An 18,501-nucleotide genomic window follows, 5' to 3' on the forward strand; every position below is an offset into this window, starting at 1 on the left:
GCGAGATGTAAATTTAAAATTATGAGAAAAAAAAAGGTCTAAATTGTGAGATATAAACTCGTAATTGAGAGAAAAAAAGTCAAAATTGCGAGATATAAACTCAATTGCGAGAAAAAGTAAAAATTGCAAGAAAAAGTCTAAATTGCGAGATAAAAACTTTTAATTGTGAGATATAAACTCTCAATTGCGAGAAAAAGGTCTAAATTTTGAAATTAAAAAAAAAATTCACAATTACCGTGTTTATTTTTTATTCCATGAAAGAAACAAGCTTTCATAGGAAAAAGACTTTTTCGAAAACGAATATTCACTCATTCAACTAGAAGCCAAAAACATGAAGTCGAGTTCTGATACTGATTCATTCCTTTATTAAGGTTCAGATATTGTTGCACAGGAATGTAGAGTAAAAAATACTTGTGATTAAAAAATCTGTTAGAACAATGAATCAACTGAAACGTTCAAAATTTTCAGGCTACAAAGCAAAATAAAAAAATATACATATGTATATACGTCGACGCGAGTAGCAGAGTCCAGAGCGCACGAGCTGCTCAAAGCCTCATCGATTATTATTGATACTGTTAAATACTGATTGAGAGAATAATGCTTCATTCTGTACATACGAGACAAAGAAGAACAGAAAACAGAAGGCCTTCCCCTGACGGATCATTGCCTAATGCCACATTCAATCTGAGATCAACGAGCTTTGATCTGAAAGATATCAGCGATGAAAGAGCGCATGACCTCCGGATCATCTGAGTGAAGAAATGACAGCGGTGATCTTCAGACACCAAACAGGTACAAAGTATGAAGAGATTCAGATGCTTTTTTATTATTGTAGTGCTATCATTAGAGTTTAATTAAGTCTGTGCAGCCTTTTCTTGCATGATCATACTGGAGAATAAAGAAAGATGATGAGCCGAGGGTCGTCCGATTATGCGATCGCTTTGGCTTCAGGTAAGAACGCCTCCCAATACTTTATTAGCTGAAAAACAGAGACAAAAGAAACACAACATGAACTTTTCCATGACATCAGGAGAACACGGTTCTTACTGCAATCATTTAAGACATTTCTCCTTATATAGAACCTTCTGGGCAGATATAAAGAGTTCTTTAAAATTGAGTCAAGAACCCTCTATATCTACACAGAACCCACTAAACCTTTTTTCTAACACTGTGTCTTAACCAGCCGTGATGTGACAAGATTCCAGACCAGACGCGACTATGATACGACAAAAAAAAAACAAAAAAAAAAACAGAGCTAATCAGAAGAGCGTGTGGGCGGAGTCTCTCTGCAAGCGCACTGCACCCGCAACCAAATCATTCCAAAATCACAGCCAATCAGAAGACGATGTGGGCGGAGTCTCTCTGCAAGCGCACTGCACTCACAACCAAATCAATCAAATATCACAGCCAATCAGTAGAGCGTGTGGGCGGAGTCTCTCTGCAAGCGCAGTGCACTCGCAACCAAAATGATCCAAAATCACAGCCAATCAGAAGAGTGTGTGGGCGGAGTCTCTCTGCAAGCGCCCTGCACTCGCAACCAAATCATTCCAAAATCACAGCCAATCAGAAGAGCGTGTGGGCGGAGTCTCTCTGCAAGCGCACTGCACTCGCAACCAAATCATTCCAAAATCACAGCCAATCAGAAGAGCGTGTGGGCGGAGTCTCTCTGCAAGCGCACTGCACTCGCAACCAAATCGATCCAAAATCACAGCCAATCAGAAGAGTGTGTGGGCGGAGTCTCTCTGCAAGCGCACTGCACTCGCAACCAAATCAATCCAAAATCACAGCCAGTCAGAAGAGTGTGTGGGCGGAGTCTTTTTGCAAGCGCACTGCACTCGCAACCAAATCAATCCAAAATCACAGCCAGTCAGAAGAGTGTGTGGGCGGAGCATCTCTGCAAGCGCACTGCACTCGCAACCAAATCAATCACACATCTCATCCAATCAGAAGAGTGTGTGGGCGGAGTCTCTTTGCAAGCGCACTGCACTCGCAACCAAAATCGATCAAAAATCACAGCCAATCAGAAGAGCGTGTGGGCGGAGCATCTCTACAAGCACACTGCACTCGCAACCAAATCAATCACAAATCTCACCCAATCAGAAGCCTGTGTGGGCGGAGTCTCTCTGTAAGCACACTGCACTTGTAACCAAACAGATAAGCACATAAACAAATTCATAAATATTACACAATTTTAAGATTGTTAAAAATACATACTGAGTGACTGAAAGAATCTTTGTCACTGAATACACTTGTTTGCTCCTTGTTTCCTTTAATTTATTTTCAGGATCTGAGGTGAATTATCCATTGTCGCATTTCTAAAATCAAATCGTCACGGCTGGTTAGGACAAAAAATGATTAACATTTAAAAGACACCTTTTATTGCGTGTCGCGTCACATCTGGTTAGGACACAGTGTAAGAATGTAGTTGATGTTACTGCAATTGACCAAAACTTACTGACTTTGCTCATTCATTCAATTATCACAGGTTTTGTGTTTCTTTTTGGATCTGATTGATCGTAGCCTCATTGATCTGAGCTCATGCTCCTCAGTTTCTGAGTGAAAAAAGTTTTTTCAAGCTTATTCACCTTAAAAACACTGAGGAGCATGAGCTCAGATCAATGAGGCAAAAAGAAACACAAAACCTGTGATAATTGAAAGAGGAAAAGTTGATAAAAAGATTGAATCCAGTATTTGGTAATAATACAGCATAACCAGAGATTTATAAGCAGTTTAAAAGGGATTTCCAGCACAGCACACACGGGTTAAACACGCACCTGCTGTTGTGTGTGAACTAGTGACTCCAGATATTTAACGATGACGACTTTGAAATCCTTCACTCTGTCTTTCTGTGAAGAGAAAAAGACACTCGAGTCAGAGAAACAAGCGCTTCATTTTAACAGCGAGAGCAAACACACGCTTGACAGCTGAACTCACCTCAAATCGTCCAACTTCTCGCCGGATGTTTTTTGAGATCTGCTCAAAATCTCTTTCACCCTGCTGCACTTTACCTTCCCACTAAACACACACACACACACACACACAGACACAAGAGACACTTTATGACTTCAGTGTGTGTGTATGTCGAACAAAAAAGCTGAAAAACTGTCCGTCTCGAGCAGAATAAACAAAGTCACGTCAGGTCAGAAGGTCTAGTAAGCGTATGATTGTCATTTATGGGATGAGAGCGATGAACTATAATGAATCCTGCATTAACAACTACAAATAAACAACACAAGACATCAACCAATGTACAGTAAAAATACTACTAAGCTGTTGATGTGAGGGATTAAAGACGCTTTAGTGTATCTGTAAGCATGTCTTGTGCGTCTGATGAATCCATAATTATGCTTTGATCTGCATAATGCAAATATAAGTGGCATGAAGGGTGTAAAAGAGCGTGATGATGAAGACAGCAAATAAAATCAAAGCGACGGTCCTACCTCCTCGATCTCCTTTGTGGGGCGTGACGGGGAAAATGCAGAAATTAAAGAGGCTGAAAATGTTTCGTGCTTAAAAGAATCAATAACTGTCATGAACTCTTGCAGCTGTAGAGATATGAATGAACCGAAGGGAGGGAAGGGAAATAAACATGCTGGATAATTCCCATCATCCCCAGCGCTGCTCACAAACTCAAGCTGTGTCCCAAATGACGCATTATGCACTATGTAGTCAACCAGCTAGTGTATGAGGTTTAAAAGGTTATTTTGTCATCAAGCATCGGATTTACTTGCCACTTTGGCTACGTAATTAAAGCTGCGACATACCACACTTTAATTAAGGTTAATTAAGTGCATCATCCGGTGCTTTTTTTTGATGGAATTCTCAGTGAACACACTAATCACACTATTTATTCTATATTTTATTTAAGCCAATAAAATTAATTTACCATTAAAAATGGTGTCTAATTAAATGATAAAGCTAAGAATTCAAAAATCTATTTTAAAAATGTAATCAAATTTACAACAAAAGATTGTTTTTGTATTTGTCAAATAAGGTGCTTTACAGCAGAACTTGTATACTGTGTAAATTAAGACATGATTAAAAGAAATATTATTATTATTATCATTGTTATTATTACTCTGAGAGGTACATTGTACTGTACAATAGTAAAATATTTGTCACAATTTCTTCAAGTTAAGCCAAAGTTTTATTTTGGCGGGTTGCGGTGAAAAGTTTTAAGTTTGTGTGTATCTGCCGATAGTTTTCTGAACTTTTATTTTGGCGGGTTGCGGTGAAGAGCTGTGAGTTTGTGTGTGTGTATCTGCCAATAGTTTTCGGAGCTTTTATTTTGGCGGGTTGCGGTGAAGAGCCGCGAGTTTGTGTGTGTATCTGCAGATAGTTTTCTGAACTTTTATTTTGGCGGGTTGCGGTGAAGAGCCACGAGTTTGTGTGCGTATCTGCCGATAGTTTTCGGAGCTTTTATTTTGGTGTGTTGCAGTGAAAAGCCGTGAGTTTGTGTGTATCTGCAGATAGTTTTCTGAACTTTTATTTTGGTGTGTTGCGGTGAAAAGCCGTGAGTTTGTGTGTATCTGCTGACAGTTTTCTGAACTTTTATTTTGGCGGGTTGCGGTGAAGAGCTGTGAGTTTGTGTGTGTGTATCTTCCAATAGTTTTCGGAGCTTTTATTTTGGTGTGTTGCAGTGAAAAGCCGTGAGTTTGTGTGTATCTGCTGACAGTTTTCTGAACTTTTATTTTGGCGGGTTGCGGTGAAGAGCCGCGAGTTTGTGTGTGTATCTGCAGATAGTTTTCTGAACTTTTATTTTGGTGTGTTGCGGTGAAAAGCCGTGAGTTTGTGTGTATCTGCTGACAGTTTTCTGAACTTTTATTTTGGCGGGTTGCGGTGAAGTGCCATGAGTTTGTGTGTGTATCTGCAGATAGTTTTCTGAACTTTTATTTTGGCGGGTTGCGGTGAAGAGCTGTGAGTTTGTGTGTGTATCTGCCAATAGTTTTCGGAGCTTTTATTTTGGCGGGTTGCGGTGAAGAGCCGCGAGTTTGTGTGCGTATCTGCCGATAGTTTTCGGAACTTTTATTTTGGCGGGTTGCGGTGAAGAGCCACGAGTTTGTGTGCGTATCTGCCGATAGTTTTCGGAACTTTTATTTTGGCGGGTTGCGGTGAAGAGCCGCGAGTTTGTGTGTGTATCTGCAGATAGTTTTCAGAACTTTTAATTTTGGCGGGTTGCGGTGAAGAGCCGTGAGTTTGTGTGTGTATCTGCCGATAGTTTTCTAAACTTTTATTTTGGCGGGTTGTGGTGAAGAGCCACGAGTTTCTGAACTTTTATTTTGGCGGGTTGCGGTGAAGAGCCGCGAGTTTGTGTGTATCTGCAGATAGTTTTCTGAACTCTTATTTTGGCGGGTTGCGGTGAAGAGCCGCGAGTTTGTGTGCGTATCTGCAGATAGTTTTCGGAACTTTTATTTTGGCGGGTTGCGGTGAAGAGCCGCGAGTTTGTGTGTGTATCAGCAGATAGTTTTCTGAACTTTTATTTTGGTGTGTTGCGGTGAAAAGCCGTGAGTTTGTGTGTATCTGCTGACAGTTTTCTGAACTTTTATTTTGGCGGGTTGCGGTGAAGAGCCATGAGTTTGTGTGTGTATCTGCAGATAGTTTTCTGAACTTTTATTTTGGCGGGTTGCGGTGAAGAGCCGTGAGTTTGTGTGTGTGTATCTGCCAATAGTTTTCGGAGCTTTTATTTTGGCGGGTTGCGGTGAAGAGCCGCGAGTTTGTGTGTGTATCTGCAGATAGTTTTCTGAACTTTTATTTTGGCGGGTTGCGGTGAAGAGCCACGAGTTTGTGTGCGTATCTGCCGATAGTTTTCGGAACTTTTATTTTGGCGGGTTGCGGTGAAGAGCCACGAGTTTGTGTGCGTATCTGCCGATAGTTTTCGGAACTTTTATTTTGGCGGGTTGCAGTGAAGAGCCGCGAGTTTGTGTGTGTATCTGCCGACAGTTTTCAGAACTTTTCATTTTGGCGGGTTGCGGTGAAGAGCCGTGAGTTTGTGTGTGTATCTGCCGATAGTTTTCTAAACTTTTATTTTGGCAGGTTGTGGTGAAGAGCCACGAGTTTCTGAACTTTTATTTTGGCGGGTTGCGGCGAAGAGCCGCGAGTTTGTGTGTGTATCTGCCGATAGTTTTCGGAGCTTTTATTTTGGCGGGTTGTGGTGAAGAGCTGTGAGTTTGTGTGTGTGTATCTGCCAATAGTTTTCGGAGCTTTTATTTTGGCGGGTTGCGGTGAAGAGCCGCGAGTTTGTGTGTGTATCTGCAGATAGTTTTCTGAACTTTTATTTTGGCGGGTTGCGGTGAAGAGCCGCGAGTTTGTGTGTGTATCTGCCGATAGTTTTCGGAGCTTTTATTTTGGCGGGTTGTGGTGAAGAGCTGTGAGTTTGTGTGTGTGTGTATCTGCCAATAGTTTTCGGAGCTTTTATTTTGGCGGGTTGCGGTGAAGAGCCGCGAGTTTGTGTGTGTATCTGCAGATAGTTTTCTGAACTTTTATTTTGGCGGGTTGCGGTGAAGAGCCACGAGTTTGTGTGCGTATCTGCCGATAGTTTTCGGAGCTTTTATTTTGGTGTGTTGCAGTGAAAAGCCGTGAGTTTGTGTGTATCTGCAGATAGTTTTCTGAACTTTTATTTTGGTGTGTTGCGGTGAAAAGCCGTGAGTTTGTGTGTATCTGCTGACAGTTTTCTGAACTTTTATTTTGGCGGGTTGCGGTGAAGAGCTGTGAGTTTGTGTGTGTGTATCTGCTGACAGTTTTCTGAACTTTTATTTTGGCGGGTTGCGGTGAAGAGCCGTTAGTTTGTGTGCGTATCTGCTGACAGTTTTCTGAACTAGTTGGTGCATCACTAAAAATGTCAGGATAGTGTATAAGTGCGTGAATTGGGACGCATCTTTACATGAGCTCATTACATCACCATGTCAATCATTTATTTCCATGAGAACTGTGTCATAATTTGCAGGTTTTGTACCTCCTTGATCTCGTCTTTGGCCTGCTGGAGTTTGTCGGGTTTGTTGGCGTACTGTAGTTTGGCTTCAGCCTCTCTCTTCCGCTGCAGCATCATCTGTGCGTCCTGCCATTTTCCCCACGTTTTCATTCGCTGGTCGAACACGCCCTGCAGACACACGACACGTCACATGACCGGCTCACTGAGGTACAAACCAGACGCCGCAGCGCCATGAAGCCCTCGACTCTTGAATTATTATGTGATGCTGTGAATCATGTGGATTTTTAGGAAGCACACAATACGTGTTAATAATTTATGTTTTAGCCAATTTTACCAACTCACTCACTTTGACGGCGGTCAGGAGCCGCACATAATCTCCCAGCAGCTCTGAGAACAGGTAGAAGTCGGCGTACACCTGATCCTGGTGCAGCTGGTCGATCTTCTCCTCCACCTCGGCCAGCTGAGACAGAGCTCGCGACAGCGCCGTGTGATCCTCCGAGTTTCCCAGCATGGCCGCGCTTTTGGCAAACGACGCCGTGTTCACGGACAGCTCTGGGATCAGAGAGAGAACAGCGTCAGCGATGAAGAGTCATACCGCTGCACAATGTTTGGAATCATGACCAGATTTAATATTGAGCATCAAATCATCATATTAGAATGATTTCTGAAGGATCATGTGACACTGAAGACTGGAGTAATGATGCTGAAAATTCAGCTTTGATCACTGGAATAAATTACACTTTACTATATATTCACATATATAAAAGTTGTTTCACTGTTTTTACTGTATTTTTGATCAAATAAATGCAGAAGAGACTTCATTAAAACATTTAGTATTGTGAAGCTCTCACCCTTCCTGTGACACACCAGTGATTCGACACTGGCGTGAAGTTTTCGGAGCTGAACGTCGAGATTCTCGAACTGCTGCTGTTTCTCTTCAAACCACTTCACACAGAAACACACGAACACAAGGTCAGAGAAGAGAAATGATGACAGAAAAAGTCTTTTCAAGCCATGGATCCTGACATTTCAAACACAGATTTACAGATTCAGCTATAAAGACTCGGTTTATACTGTAAAAATAATCAACATTATAAATGTGTGTAAAATACATTTGAAAATATTTAGTTTCTATTATGTTACAGCACTCATTTTTTCTACTCACTACAGTACTAAACTGTAAGATGTATTATTTATTTATTTATTTAAATCAAATTTATATTATTTGTATTTGAATACATTTTCTAATTTGATTGCAATTTATTTATTTAAATCAAATGTATATTATTTTAATCTATGTTCTTACTTGATTAAAATGTATTTATTGATTTATTTACTTAAATTTCTATATTTTATTTTAATACATTTTCTCATTTATTTAATCCAATTTATTTATTTATTTAAAATAATTTTATATTATTTTTATTTTTAATAGATTTTCTTATTTGATTACAATTTATTTATTTAAATAAAATGTAGATTTTTATTTTAATACACTTTATTATGTATTTAATCTTAATTATTTATTTAAAATAATTTTATATTTATTTTATTTTAATACATTTTCTTATTTGATTACAATTTACAATTTATTTAAATAGTTACATTGTTTTAATACATTTTCTTATGTATTTAATCTTAGTTAATAATTTATTTAAAGATGTTTTTTTTATTTTAATACATTTTCTTATTTGATTGCAATTTATTTATTTTAATGAAATTTATATTAATTTTATTTTAATACATTTTCTTATTTGATTACAATTTTTTTAGGTATTTATTTTGTTCAAATGTATATTATTTTTGTTTTAATAAATTTTCTCTATTAACATATTTATTAATATATTTATTTAAATCAAATTTATATGATTTTTATTGTACTAAATTGTCTTATTTATTTTATTACAGTTTTTAATTTTTCTGTACACTTTCCTGGACCCTAGATTGAAAACCCCTGGTATAAATATATATATTTATTTTATATTATAAATATTTTCTATATTTCCATGAAAGCCTGATGGACACCACACTGTAAACGTATTAAACTGTGCAGTCAGTGTATAAAGAGCACAGAGGTGTCACATGACCTGACCCCGCTCCCTCTCTCTCTCTCTCTCTCTCTCTCTCTCTCTCGTGTCTCAGGACTCAAGCCAGAGAGCAGCTCATTAATTCGTCTCATTATTCAAGTCCAAAAATCAGACCCTTACCGCATCCGATTCATTCATCTTGATTGTCATTTTGTTGACAGCGTCGGCCGCTTTGTTTACCATCCTCAATATTCCGGCCCCACTCAGCGCCTGTGTGCTAACCGCTCGCGGCAGCTGGGATAAAATGACAAATAAGGGCAAACAAACCGGTTAACAGGCCGCGGCTCAGATCCGATCCCACGGGGAGCGTTTCTCCTCCCCGCAGCGGACGGGGATTTTCTCCAGTCCTATACATTTCAATGCTGGTCCAATTTAATACGTTTCACCCTGGAAAACTCTCAGAGGGCCGGCGGGCAAAAATAGCTTTCAATCGGCCCGGAGCGTTTAGCCCTTTACGACTGCTCGAGTCCTCCATTATACATACTTAATACAGACGTTCCTCTGCCGAGACGTTCATGGGCCTGTGAAGACAAATATAAATCCTGCACACTAAAAAACACAGAAACATTTTATTGAGCAACGTTTGGGTCAATCGACCTTCCTTACAGAACATATAAAAGTGCAACAACATCATTTGGAGCGAGTACAATCAGCTCTTAGCAATAATTATGATGATAATAATAATAATAGCCACATGCCTCGAATTATGGAATAAAGAGAATTCAAGGACCAACGATTCAATGATAAATGTGGCCGTATTTCTGTGAGAAAGATCACTTGAGCCAATTTTAATATTTATTTTTATTAATTCTTTTAAATACTTTTCCAAAAGCGGATTAATTTTAATTAATTTAACTGACTTATTTTAGTTCAATATTATGAATTAAAAAAATATTTTGCTAAAGTACTTTTTTCTATTTATTTATTAATTATTTGAAATACTTTTCCCAAAAGGATTTATTTATATTAATTTTTTATTAATTTTAATATACTTATTTTAATTATAAAATGTATTGAAATATATTAGAATATTTATTTATTCTATTAATAAATTAAATATTATATTATTAATCATTATTCAATCAATTCTTTAAAATACATTTCCAAAGCAGGTTTATTTATTTTAACTAATTTAATTTATTTATTTTAGTTATATATTATGAATTAAAAATATTTTGCTGAAGTATTTTTTAATATTTATTTATTAATTATTTGAAATACCTTTCCCAAGCAGATTTATTTAATTTGTATAATTTTTAATTTGCTTATTTTAATTATAATTTATATACAATTTATTAAAATATATTGTAACATTTATTTATTTTATTAATAAATTAATTATTATATTATTTATTCAATCAATTCTTTGAAATACATTTCCAAAGCAGGTTTATTTATTTTAATTAATTTATGTGAGAACAATATTATTAAATTAAAAAATATTTTGCTAAAATAATTTAATATTTTTTATTACTTCTTTGTAAATTATTTTTATTAATTTAAATTATATTTGATTTACTTATTTTAATTAATTATTATTTATAAAAGTATTTTATTAAAATATTTTGTAATATTTATTTTTTTAATTAATTCTTACATTTATTTTTATTTTAATTTTTTAATAAGTTATTAATTACAAATATTCTATTTATTAATTCTCTGAAATACATTTCCAAAGCAGATTTATTTTTATTAATTTAAATTATTTTTGATTTTCTTATTTTAATTATTTATAAATATATTTTATTAAAATATATTGTAATACTTATTTATTTTAGTAAATTAATTCTTACATTTATTTTTATTAATTTCTTATTTTTTTAATTCGTTATTAATAATTACAAATATTATATTTATTTATTCATTCTTTGAAATACCTTTCGAAAGCAGATGTAATTTTTTATTCATTTTAATTAGTTTTAAATTTATTTATTTTTAATTATTATTAATTAAACTATTTTATTATTTATTTATTTTTAAATACCTTTCAAATCCAGATCTTCTTTTCTCACAAGCTCTACCGGTCGATTCAACCGAAACGTTGCTTATTAAAATATTTTTGTGATTTTTCAAGCTCAAGTAGAGTGCAGGATTTTATATTTTTCTAGTATATATTGTCATGTGACACACCTACAATTGATTCAGGTGTGTTGATGTTTTTTTTGCAAATAAAGGAAAAATAAAGGACTGGAGAAGCAGGAATTCAGTGGGATTGGGAAGAGGAGAACGGTTGTACCTCTGAACTCTCGAGGAACTGCAGGACGTCGGGGTCTTTGAGCAGCGCCGGGTGTTTGACGGTCCTCATCAGATACCTGCAACACACATCAGGATCAGTTCTTTAACAGACGCGCTGACCGAGCCGCTGACCTTCACGTCACTCAACGGCCTGATAAAAAGGGCACAGAAATGTCAGCGCCTCACTGAACTGTAATTTTTATTCGATTCATCAGTTTGTGCAAAACCAGGAGTGCCTCGGCGTGAAGAACGGCAGGACAGCAGCAAACCTCCTGAGCTCAACCATAATTATTTATCTAATACTTGTTGCTCAACCTTTCAGCCACAAAAGACCCGAACACGAGTGATCTTTCACCGTACAGGAAGAAGCTTCAGCCGAGCAGAGGAACTGAACACAACTGCACTCGGTGAATTAATGAAGGCAGACACTGAACATGATGCTGTTTTAACATTTAATGAATTAATATTCATTTAAAAAACATGTTTATTGTTATTAATTAAAAATATGTTATGAAAATATTTTAATATTTATTTATTAATTCTTTAAAATATTTTAATTACATTTTTAATTTATTTATTTTAATTAATTATTATTATTAAAATATTTATTAAAATATTTCCATATTTATGAAATACCTTTCCCAAGCAGATTTATTTAAAACATTTTAATTGATTTTCAATTAATTTTTCAAAAATTATTTAATTATTATTTATTTAAAAATGTTCTATTAAAATAGTTATTTCTTCGAAATACCTTTCCAAAGCAGATTAATTATAATTTATTTTATAATTTATTTATTTAATTATTATTACATTTATTTATTTTAATGAATTATTATTCATTAAAAATATTAAAATATTTATTTTAATATTTATGTACCAATTCTTTGAAATACATTTCCAAAGCAGATTCATTTTTAATAATTTTAATTGATTTTAAATTATTTTTAAAGAATTATTATTAATTTAAAATATCATTTTAAAATATTTCATATTTATGTATTAATTAAACACCTTTCCAAAACAGATTAATTTTCATTAATTTTAATTGATTTTGTAATTATTTTTTAAAATGTACTTATTTATTATTCATTAAAAATATTATATTAAAATATTTATGTATTAATTCTTAAAATACTTTTCCAAAACAGATTTATTTTTATTAATTTTAATTGATTTTTCATTTGTTTAATTAGTTAATTAAAAAATATTATATTAAAATATTTATGTATTATTTTTTTTAAATACCTTTCCAAAGCAGATTTTTAATTAATTTATTTAATTAATTATTATTAATTAAAAATATTATATTAAAATATTTTTTTAATTCTTTACAATACCAATACCTTCCTAAAGCAGATTTTTTTGTATTAATTTTAATGAATCTTAATTATTTTTTAAAATGTATTTATTTTCACTAATTATAATTAAAAAATTCTATTAAAATATTTATTGTAATATTTATGTATTAATTCTTCAAAATACCTTTCCAAAGCAGATTTATTATAATTAATTATAATTTATTTCAAATTTATTTTATAATTTATTTATTTAAATTATTATTATATTTATTTATTTTAATGAATTATTATTTCTTTGAAAACTAATTCTTTGAAATACATTTCCATAGCAGATTCATTTTTAATAATGTTAATTGATTTTAAATTATTTTTTAAAATGTATTTAATTATTAGTCATTAAAAATATTATATTCAAATATTTATGTATTAATTCTTAAAATACTTTTCCAAAGCAGATATATTTGTATTAATTTTAATTGATTTTTTATTTTTTTAATTAATTAATTAAAAAAAAATATATTAAAATATTTGTATTGTTTTTTTGAAATACCTTTTCAAAGCAGATTTTTTATTTATTTATTTAATTAATTATTATTAATTAAAAATATCATATTAAAATATTTATTTATAATAATTTTTCTTAATTCTTTACAAAACCAATACCTTCCCAAAGCAGATTTATTTTTATTAATTTTAACGATTTTTAATTATTTTTTAAAATGTATTTATTTTCACTAATTATAGTTAATTAAAATATTCTATTAAAATATTTATTGTAATATTTATGTATTCATTCTTTGAAGTACCTTTCCAAAGCAGATCTTCTTTTCTCTACAAACTCCACCGACGACAGATCCTCTTTTCCCACTTTGACCTTCGTCATTCCTGAAACACACACATGAACTCATCATGCATCTGAACCATCACACACTTCTGTGATCACCTGTGCGTGGCACTACTGCACTTACCCACAATGCTTTTCTCCGGAGCAGGAGGCACAATGTAGCCGATGTGCAGGTACTTGGAGGCTAATTTACTGTGCAAACCCAGAAAATCACTGAAGCGCCTCTTGACCGAAACCTCGTCTCTGTTGAATATGGACAGGCTGGTCTACAGACACAAACACAGAGGACAAGAGTCACACGCTCCGTCCAGAAGATCCACAACATCTCAGACGAGAATCCAAAGGCCTTCCTCACCTTAGTCGTCACTTTATAGACCATGTACGCGTTCATGCCATCACCTGGAACAACAAACACACATATATAACAGAACATTTCTGTAAAAGCCTGAAACGCTTCAGTTTTTCTAGGTGTCATGAATGTGAAGCTGCACTCTTCATTCAGAAACGCTGAGAGCTTCATGTATTTTCCAGTGTTGTCGTCACTGAACGCGCTCAGACCGAATCCTGCACCTGATAACATTTGAAAAGGTCGATTGATTTTACAACGAACGAGCGAAGCTGGACTTCACAGCAGACGCTTGAGCTCCTTACCAACTTTCTCCGGGTCCGACACCGATATCTGCATGTCAAACGTGTCCCTGCCTTCCTCTTCATCTTCATCCTAGAGAGGAACAGTGATTGTGTGAGACAGTCGTGAGATCACACTAACACACGAAGAGTTACGGCGCCTCACCTCGTCCGGCGACCGGTCGAACGCGTCCACATCCAGTCGGGGGGCGATCATGACGGTGGGCGTCACAGGAGTTATGGCGGGCGACGGTCCGTCTGACAGGATCGGCTGCCGCTCGGGACTGTCCAGCGAAACCTCCTCTGTCGCTTCTGGACAAGAGGAAGAACACAAACAGTCACATCGCTGAGAAAATCACGGTTTGAACAATGTAAGGCTGAACACTGTCGTCATTTTGGCTGCGTGAGATTCTCCAGCTTTGTTGTTGTTGAGCTGTTAAAGCTCCGCCCTCTTCTGGAAAGGGGGTGGGAGCAGCAGCTCATTTGCATTTAAAGGAACACACACAAAAACGGTGTGTTTTTGCTCACACCCAAATAGGGGCAAATTTAACAAGCTATAATAAATGATCTGTGGGGTATTTTGAGCTGAAATGTGTCGTTGATGAATAAAAGTATTACTACTGACCACAAACTTTTAAAGAATAAGCCAAAATTTTAAAGTCAAAATTATTAATTAAAAATCATAATTATTACATAGTCATAATTATGAGATAAAAAGTCAGAATTATGATATATTTACTCATAATTATAAAATAAAGTCAAAATTATGAGATTAAAAAAAATCATAATTATTCCGTAAAGTCATAATTGAGATAAAAAGTAAACATTATAAGATAGCCAAAATTATGATATATTAACTAATTTAGTCAACATTATGAGATTAAAAAATCATAATTATTCCATAAAGTCATAATTATTAAATAAAAAGTCAAAATTATGAGATAAAAAGTCAAAATTATTATATATTAACTAATTTAGTCAAAATTATGAGATTAAAAAAAATCATAATTATTCCATAGTCATAATTATTAAATAAATTCAAAATTATGAGATAAAAAGTCAAAATTGTGATATATCAACTAATTTAGTCAAAATTATGAGATTAAAAAAATCATAATTATTACATAGTCATAAAAATGAGATAAAAAGTCAAAATTATAAGATAAAAAGTCAAATTTGTCATATATTAACTAATTTAGTCAAAATTATGAGATTAAAAAAAATCATAATTATTCCATAAAGTCATAATTATGAAATTAAAAGTCATAATTATGAGATAAGTCAAAATGATGATATATTAACTCATAATTATTAAATAAAAAGTCAAAATTATGAGATAAAAAGTCAAAATTGTGATATATTAATTTTGTCAAAATTATGAGTTAAAAAAAAAAAACATAATTATTCCATCAAGTCATAATTATGATATATTAACTCATAATTATGAAATAGTCACAATTATGAGAATAAAAATCATAATTACATAGTCATAATTATGAAATAAAAAGTCAAAAAAGTCACAATTATGAAATATTAACTCATAATTAGAAATAAAAAGTCAAAATTGTGATATATTAACTCATTCAGTCAAAAGTATGAGATTTAAAAAAAAAAAAATATTATTATAATATAAATCAGCTGTTTTCTATGTGAATATATAGTAAAGTGTAATTTATTCCTGTGATCAAAGCTGAATTTTCAGCATCATTACTCCAGTCTTCAGTGTCACATGATCCTTCAGAAATCATTCTGATATGCTGATTTGATGATTAACAAACATTTATGATTATTATCAGTGTTGAAAACAGTTCATATTTTTATGGAAACTGATACATTTTATTTTTCAAGATTCTTTGATGAATAGAAAGTTCAAAAGAACAGCATTTATCTGAATATATAAATGTCACTTCTGATTAATTTAATGTGACCACACACACTTTTAAAGGGTAGTGTATGTGTCAAACGGTGAGCCAATAGAAACAGAGCGTTCTCAAAATGATCCAATCCTGAATATGTAAATGAGACTCGGTGTAGCTGTCATATCTACAAACACTGAGACTGTTATGATCAAACACAGCTGATGATGTCAGCGAGTTCGACCTTCAGACCATCACACACCGGCGAAGAGGTCGTCCGGATCCTCGTCCAGGAAGATCTGCTCTGGTTTGGGTCCGTTCGAGCTGGTGCTGATGTCTTCTGGAGATGTTGGACTGGCCTTACAGAGAAAACAAACAGAAGTTGGGATATTATAATTATTATGAGCTTTGCAATAAATCTTTTTCTGTTTTGCTTCTCATCCAACTTTCCTCAGAAGTTCTAGATAAACTTAAAACGCAGAAATTAACATGTAAATATTCGTTTTTTATTATTTAAAGTCGTGAATCACGTGACACTGTTTCTCTTCAGCAGATCATTAAAGTTAATGTTCACACACTTTCTTCTGTCATAAACGTGTTCGGCTCACAGGATAAACTCATGACAGGAATCACAGGAAGTGCCAAGGAAGGGTCTTCCTGTCCTGTTTAAAATCTGCTGATCAGGTGTAAATCAGCACAACATCACATGACAGATGTACATTTATGATCTTTTTTTGCATGCTAAATACCACAGGCAAACCATGCACTGGTCAGTTTTGCTTCCATTACATGTTTTCTTTCAGACTAGTGGAAAGAAAATCTCCAAAATACAAGTTTTAGTGTTTATTTTATTGCACTTTTAATGCGTCTGTAGATGTCAATCTTTAAAGGCGGTGAGTTTGAGTCATAAATCACTTCAGCAGCTTTACACACACCAAACTTTATATCTATATTCTGATTATTTTGATAATATCGAGCCTCTGCGTTCATGCGACGCAGTGTTGATGTGCAGAAGGAGCCCGTGTTGCGCATGCGCGCTCAGCATCTCTACTCGTTAATGAAATTCAATGAAATCTGTCAGAATCGGATGAAAATACGCCGATGATGTTTCGCTGATTATGAACATTGATTTGTGATTAGAGCCTGCGAGCAGAAGGGCGTGTCGATCCGCCTCGGCAGGCCGTGAACGCGAGTCATCGTGTGCAGCTTTAATCTCACCTCCACCCTGCTCACGGCGCTGACGAACAGATCCTCTCCGTCCTCCGGCTCCGTCGAGCCCGTGTGTGACGCAGCAGACAGCGGTGGAGGTTCTCTTTCCTCCGCCATCTTCAACAATAACAGCCGAATAAAGTCTCAGCGATAGAATGAGTGTCTGCTGAAGCCAGTCATGTGACTGAGTCTCATGACAGAAGCGCTTCATGCAGCTCATGCTCCGCCCTCACAGCGCAGGACGGGCGGGTCTCCAACACTGGCGCATCAGCGCGCGACACGGGCACGAACTACTGCTGCTCACAGAGTTTCTCCGTCAGTTCTTGTGTACATTTATATAAGTTCATTTACGCCGATTACAGAGAAAAAATGCTTTGTTAAATTGTATATTTTAGTTATGACAAAAAGTCGAAATTATGATTTTTTTAAGTCAGAATTCGGACTATTTATTTGAGAATTAGGACGTTTTGTCATAATTTTGACTGTTATGTAGGAATTATGACTTTTCATATCACTTATAATTTATAATTATAACTTTTTTAGTCAAAATTTGTTCTTTTTAAGTCAGAATTCATACTTTTTTATTTCAGAATTAGGGCTTTTTGTCATAATTTTGACTTTTATGTCGGAATTATGAGTTTTTATGTAATAAGTACTAATTATAACTTTTTTTATTCACAATTTCTACTTTTTAAGTCAGAATTTCGACTTAGTATGTCATCATTTCAACTTTTTATGTGATAATTATGACATGTGACTATGACAACGAAATTCTAACTTAATTAGAAATTGTGACTAAAAAGTTATAGTAATAAGTTATAATAGGCTATATAAAAAGTTGATATTATGACATAAAAAGTCATAATTCTGAAATAAAAAGTCAATATTATGACAAAAAGTCCAAATTCTGATTTAAAAAGTCATAATTATCACATAAAAAGTTGAAATCATGACAGAATTGTCATAATTTTGACTTTTTATGTAATATTTATGATTTTTTAATCTCATATTTTTTACTTTTTATATAAATTAATTGACTTTTTATGTCATAGTATAATATCGACTCTTTGTCATAATTATAACTTTTTAGTCACAATTTCTACTTACTATGTCATCATTTCAAATTTTTATGTAATAATTATGACGTGACAACATCGAAATTCCAACTTAGAAATTGACTAAAAAGTTGTTATAATATATAAAAAGCTGATATTATGACATAAAAAATTCATAATTCTGAAATAAAAAGTCAATATTATGACAAAAAGTCCAAATTCTGATTTAAAAAGTCATAATTATCACATTATGACAGTCATAATCATGACAGAAAGTCATAATTTTGACTTTTTATGTAATATTTATGACATGTGACTGACATAGTCATAATTATCACATAAAAAATCAATTTAAATTT

General features: G+C 33.8%; 1 protein-coding gene across 1 annotated transcript; it reads right to left on the reverse strand.

The window, feature by feature from the left end:
- Window positions 1-342: 342 nt before the first annotated feature.
- On the reverse strand, window positions 343-17,351 carry snx2 (sorting nexin 2). The gene is made up of 15 exons (XM_051902796.1): window positions 17,097-17,351; window positions 16,141-16,237; window positions 14,189-14,334; window positions 14,047-14,116; window positions 13,751-13,794; window positions 13,520-13,661; window positions 13,358-13,436; window positions 11,252-11,327; window positions 9,136-9,249; window positions 7,780-7,873; window positions 7,275-7,480; window positions 6,953-7,096; window positions 2,935-3,015; window positions 2,775-2,846; window positions 343-979 (listed from the first exon to the last, which is right to left on the reverse strand). Exons 1-15 carry the CDS (start codon window positions 17,202-17,204, stop codon window positions 929-931), a joined length of 1,524 nt encoding a protein of 507 aa, XP_051758756.1. The 5' UTR covers window positions 17,205-17,351; the 3' UTR covers window positions 343-928.
- Between the last annotated feature and the right edge of the window lie 1,150 nt (window positions 17,352-18,501).

This window comes from Ctenopharyngodon idella, chromosome 8 (assembly GCF_019924925.1).
Source record: "Ctenopharyngodon idella isolate HZGC_01 chromosome 8, HZGC01, whole genome shotgun sequence".
Lineage (NCBI taxonomy): Eukaryota > Metazoa > Chordata > Actinopteri > Cypriniformes > Xenocyprididae > Ctenopharyngodon > Ctenopharyngodon idella.

Excerpts from the sequence above, each read along its gene's own strand:
- snx2 (XM_051902796.1), bottom strand. The coding sequence starts at position 17,204 with ATGGCGGAGGAAAGAGAACCTCCACCGCTGTCTGCTGCGTCACACACG. Across the intron at positions 11,328-13,357 it reads AGAAGATCTGCTTTGGAAAG|GTATCTGATGAGGACCGTCA; the intron begins GTACTTCAAAGA and ends TGTGTGTTGCAG. Across the intron at positions 980-2,774 it reads TAGTTCACACACAACAGCAG|CTAATAAAGTATTGGGAGGC; the intron begins GTGCGTGTTTAA and ends TCTGTTTTTCAG.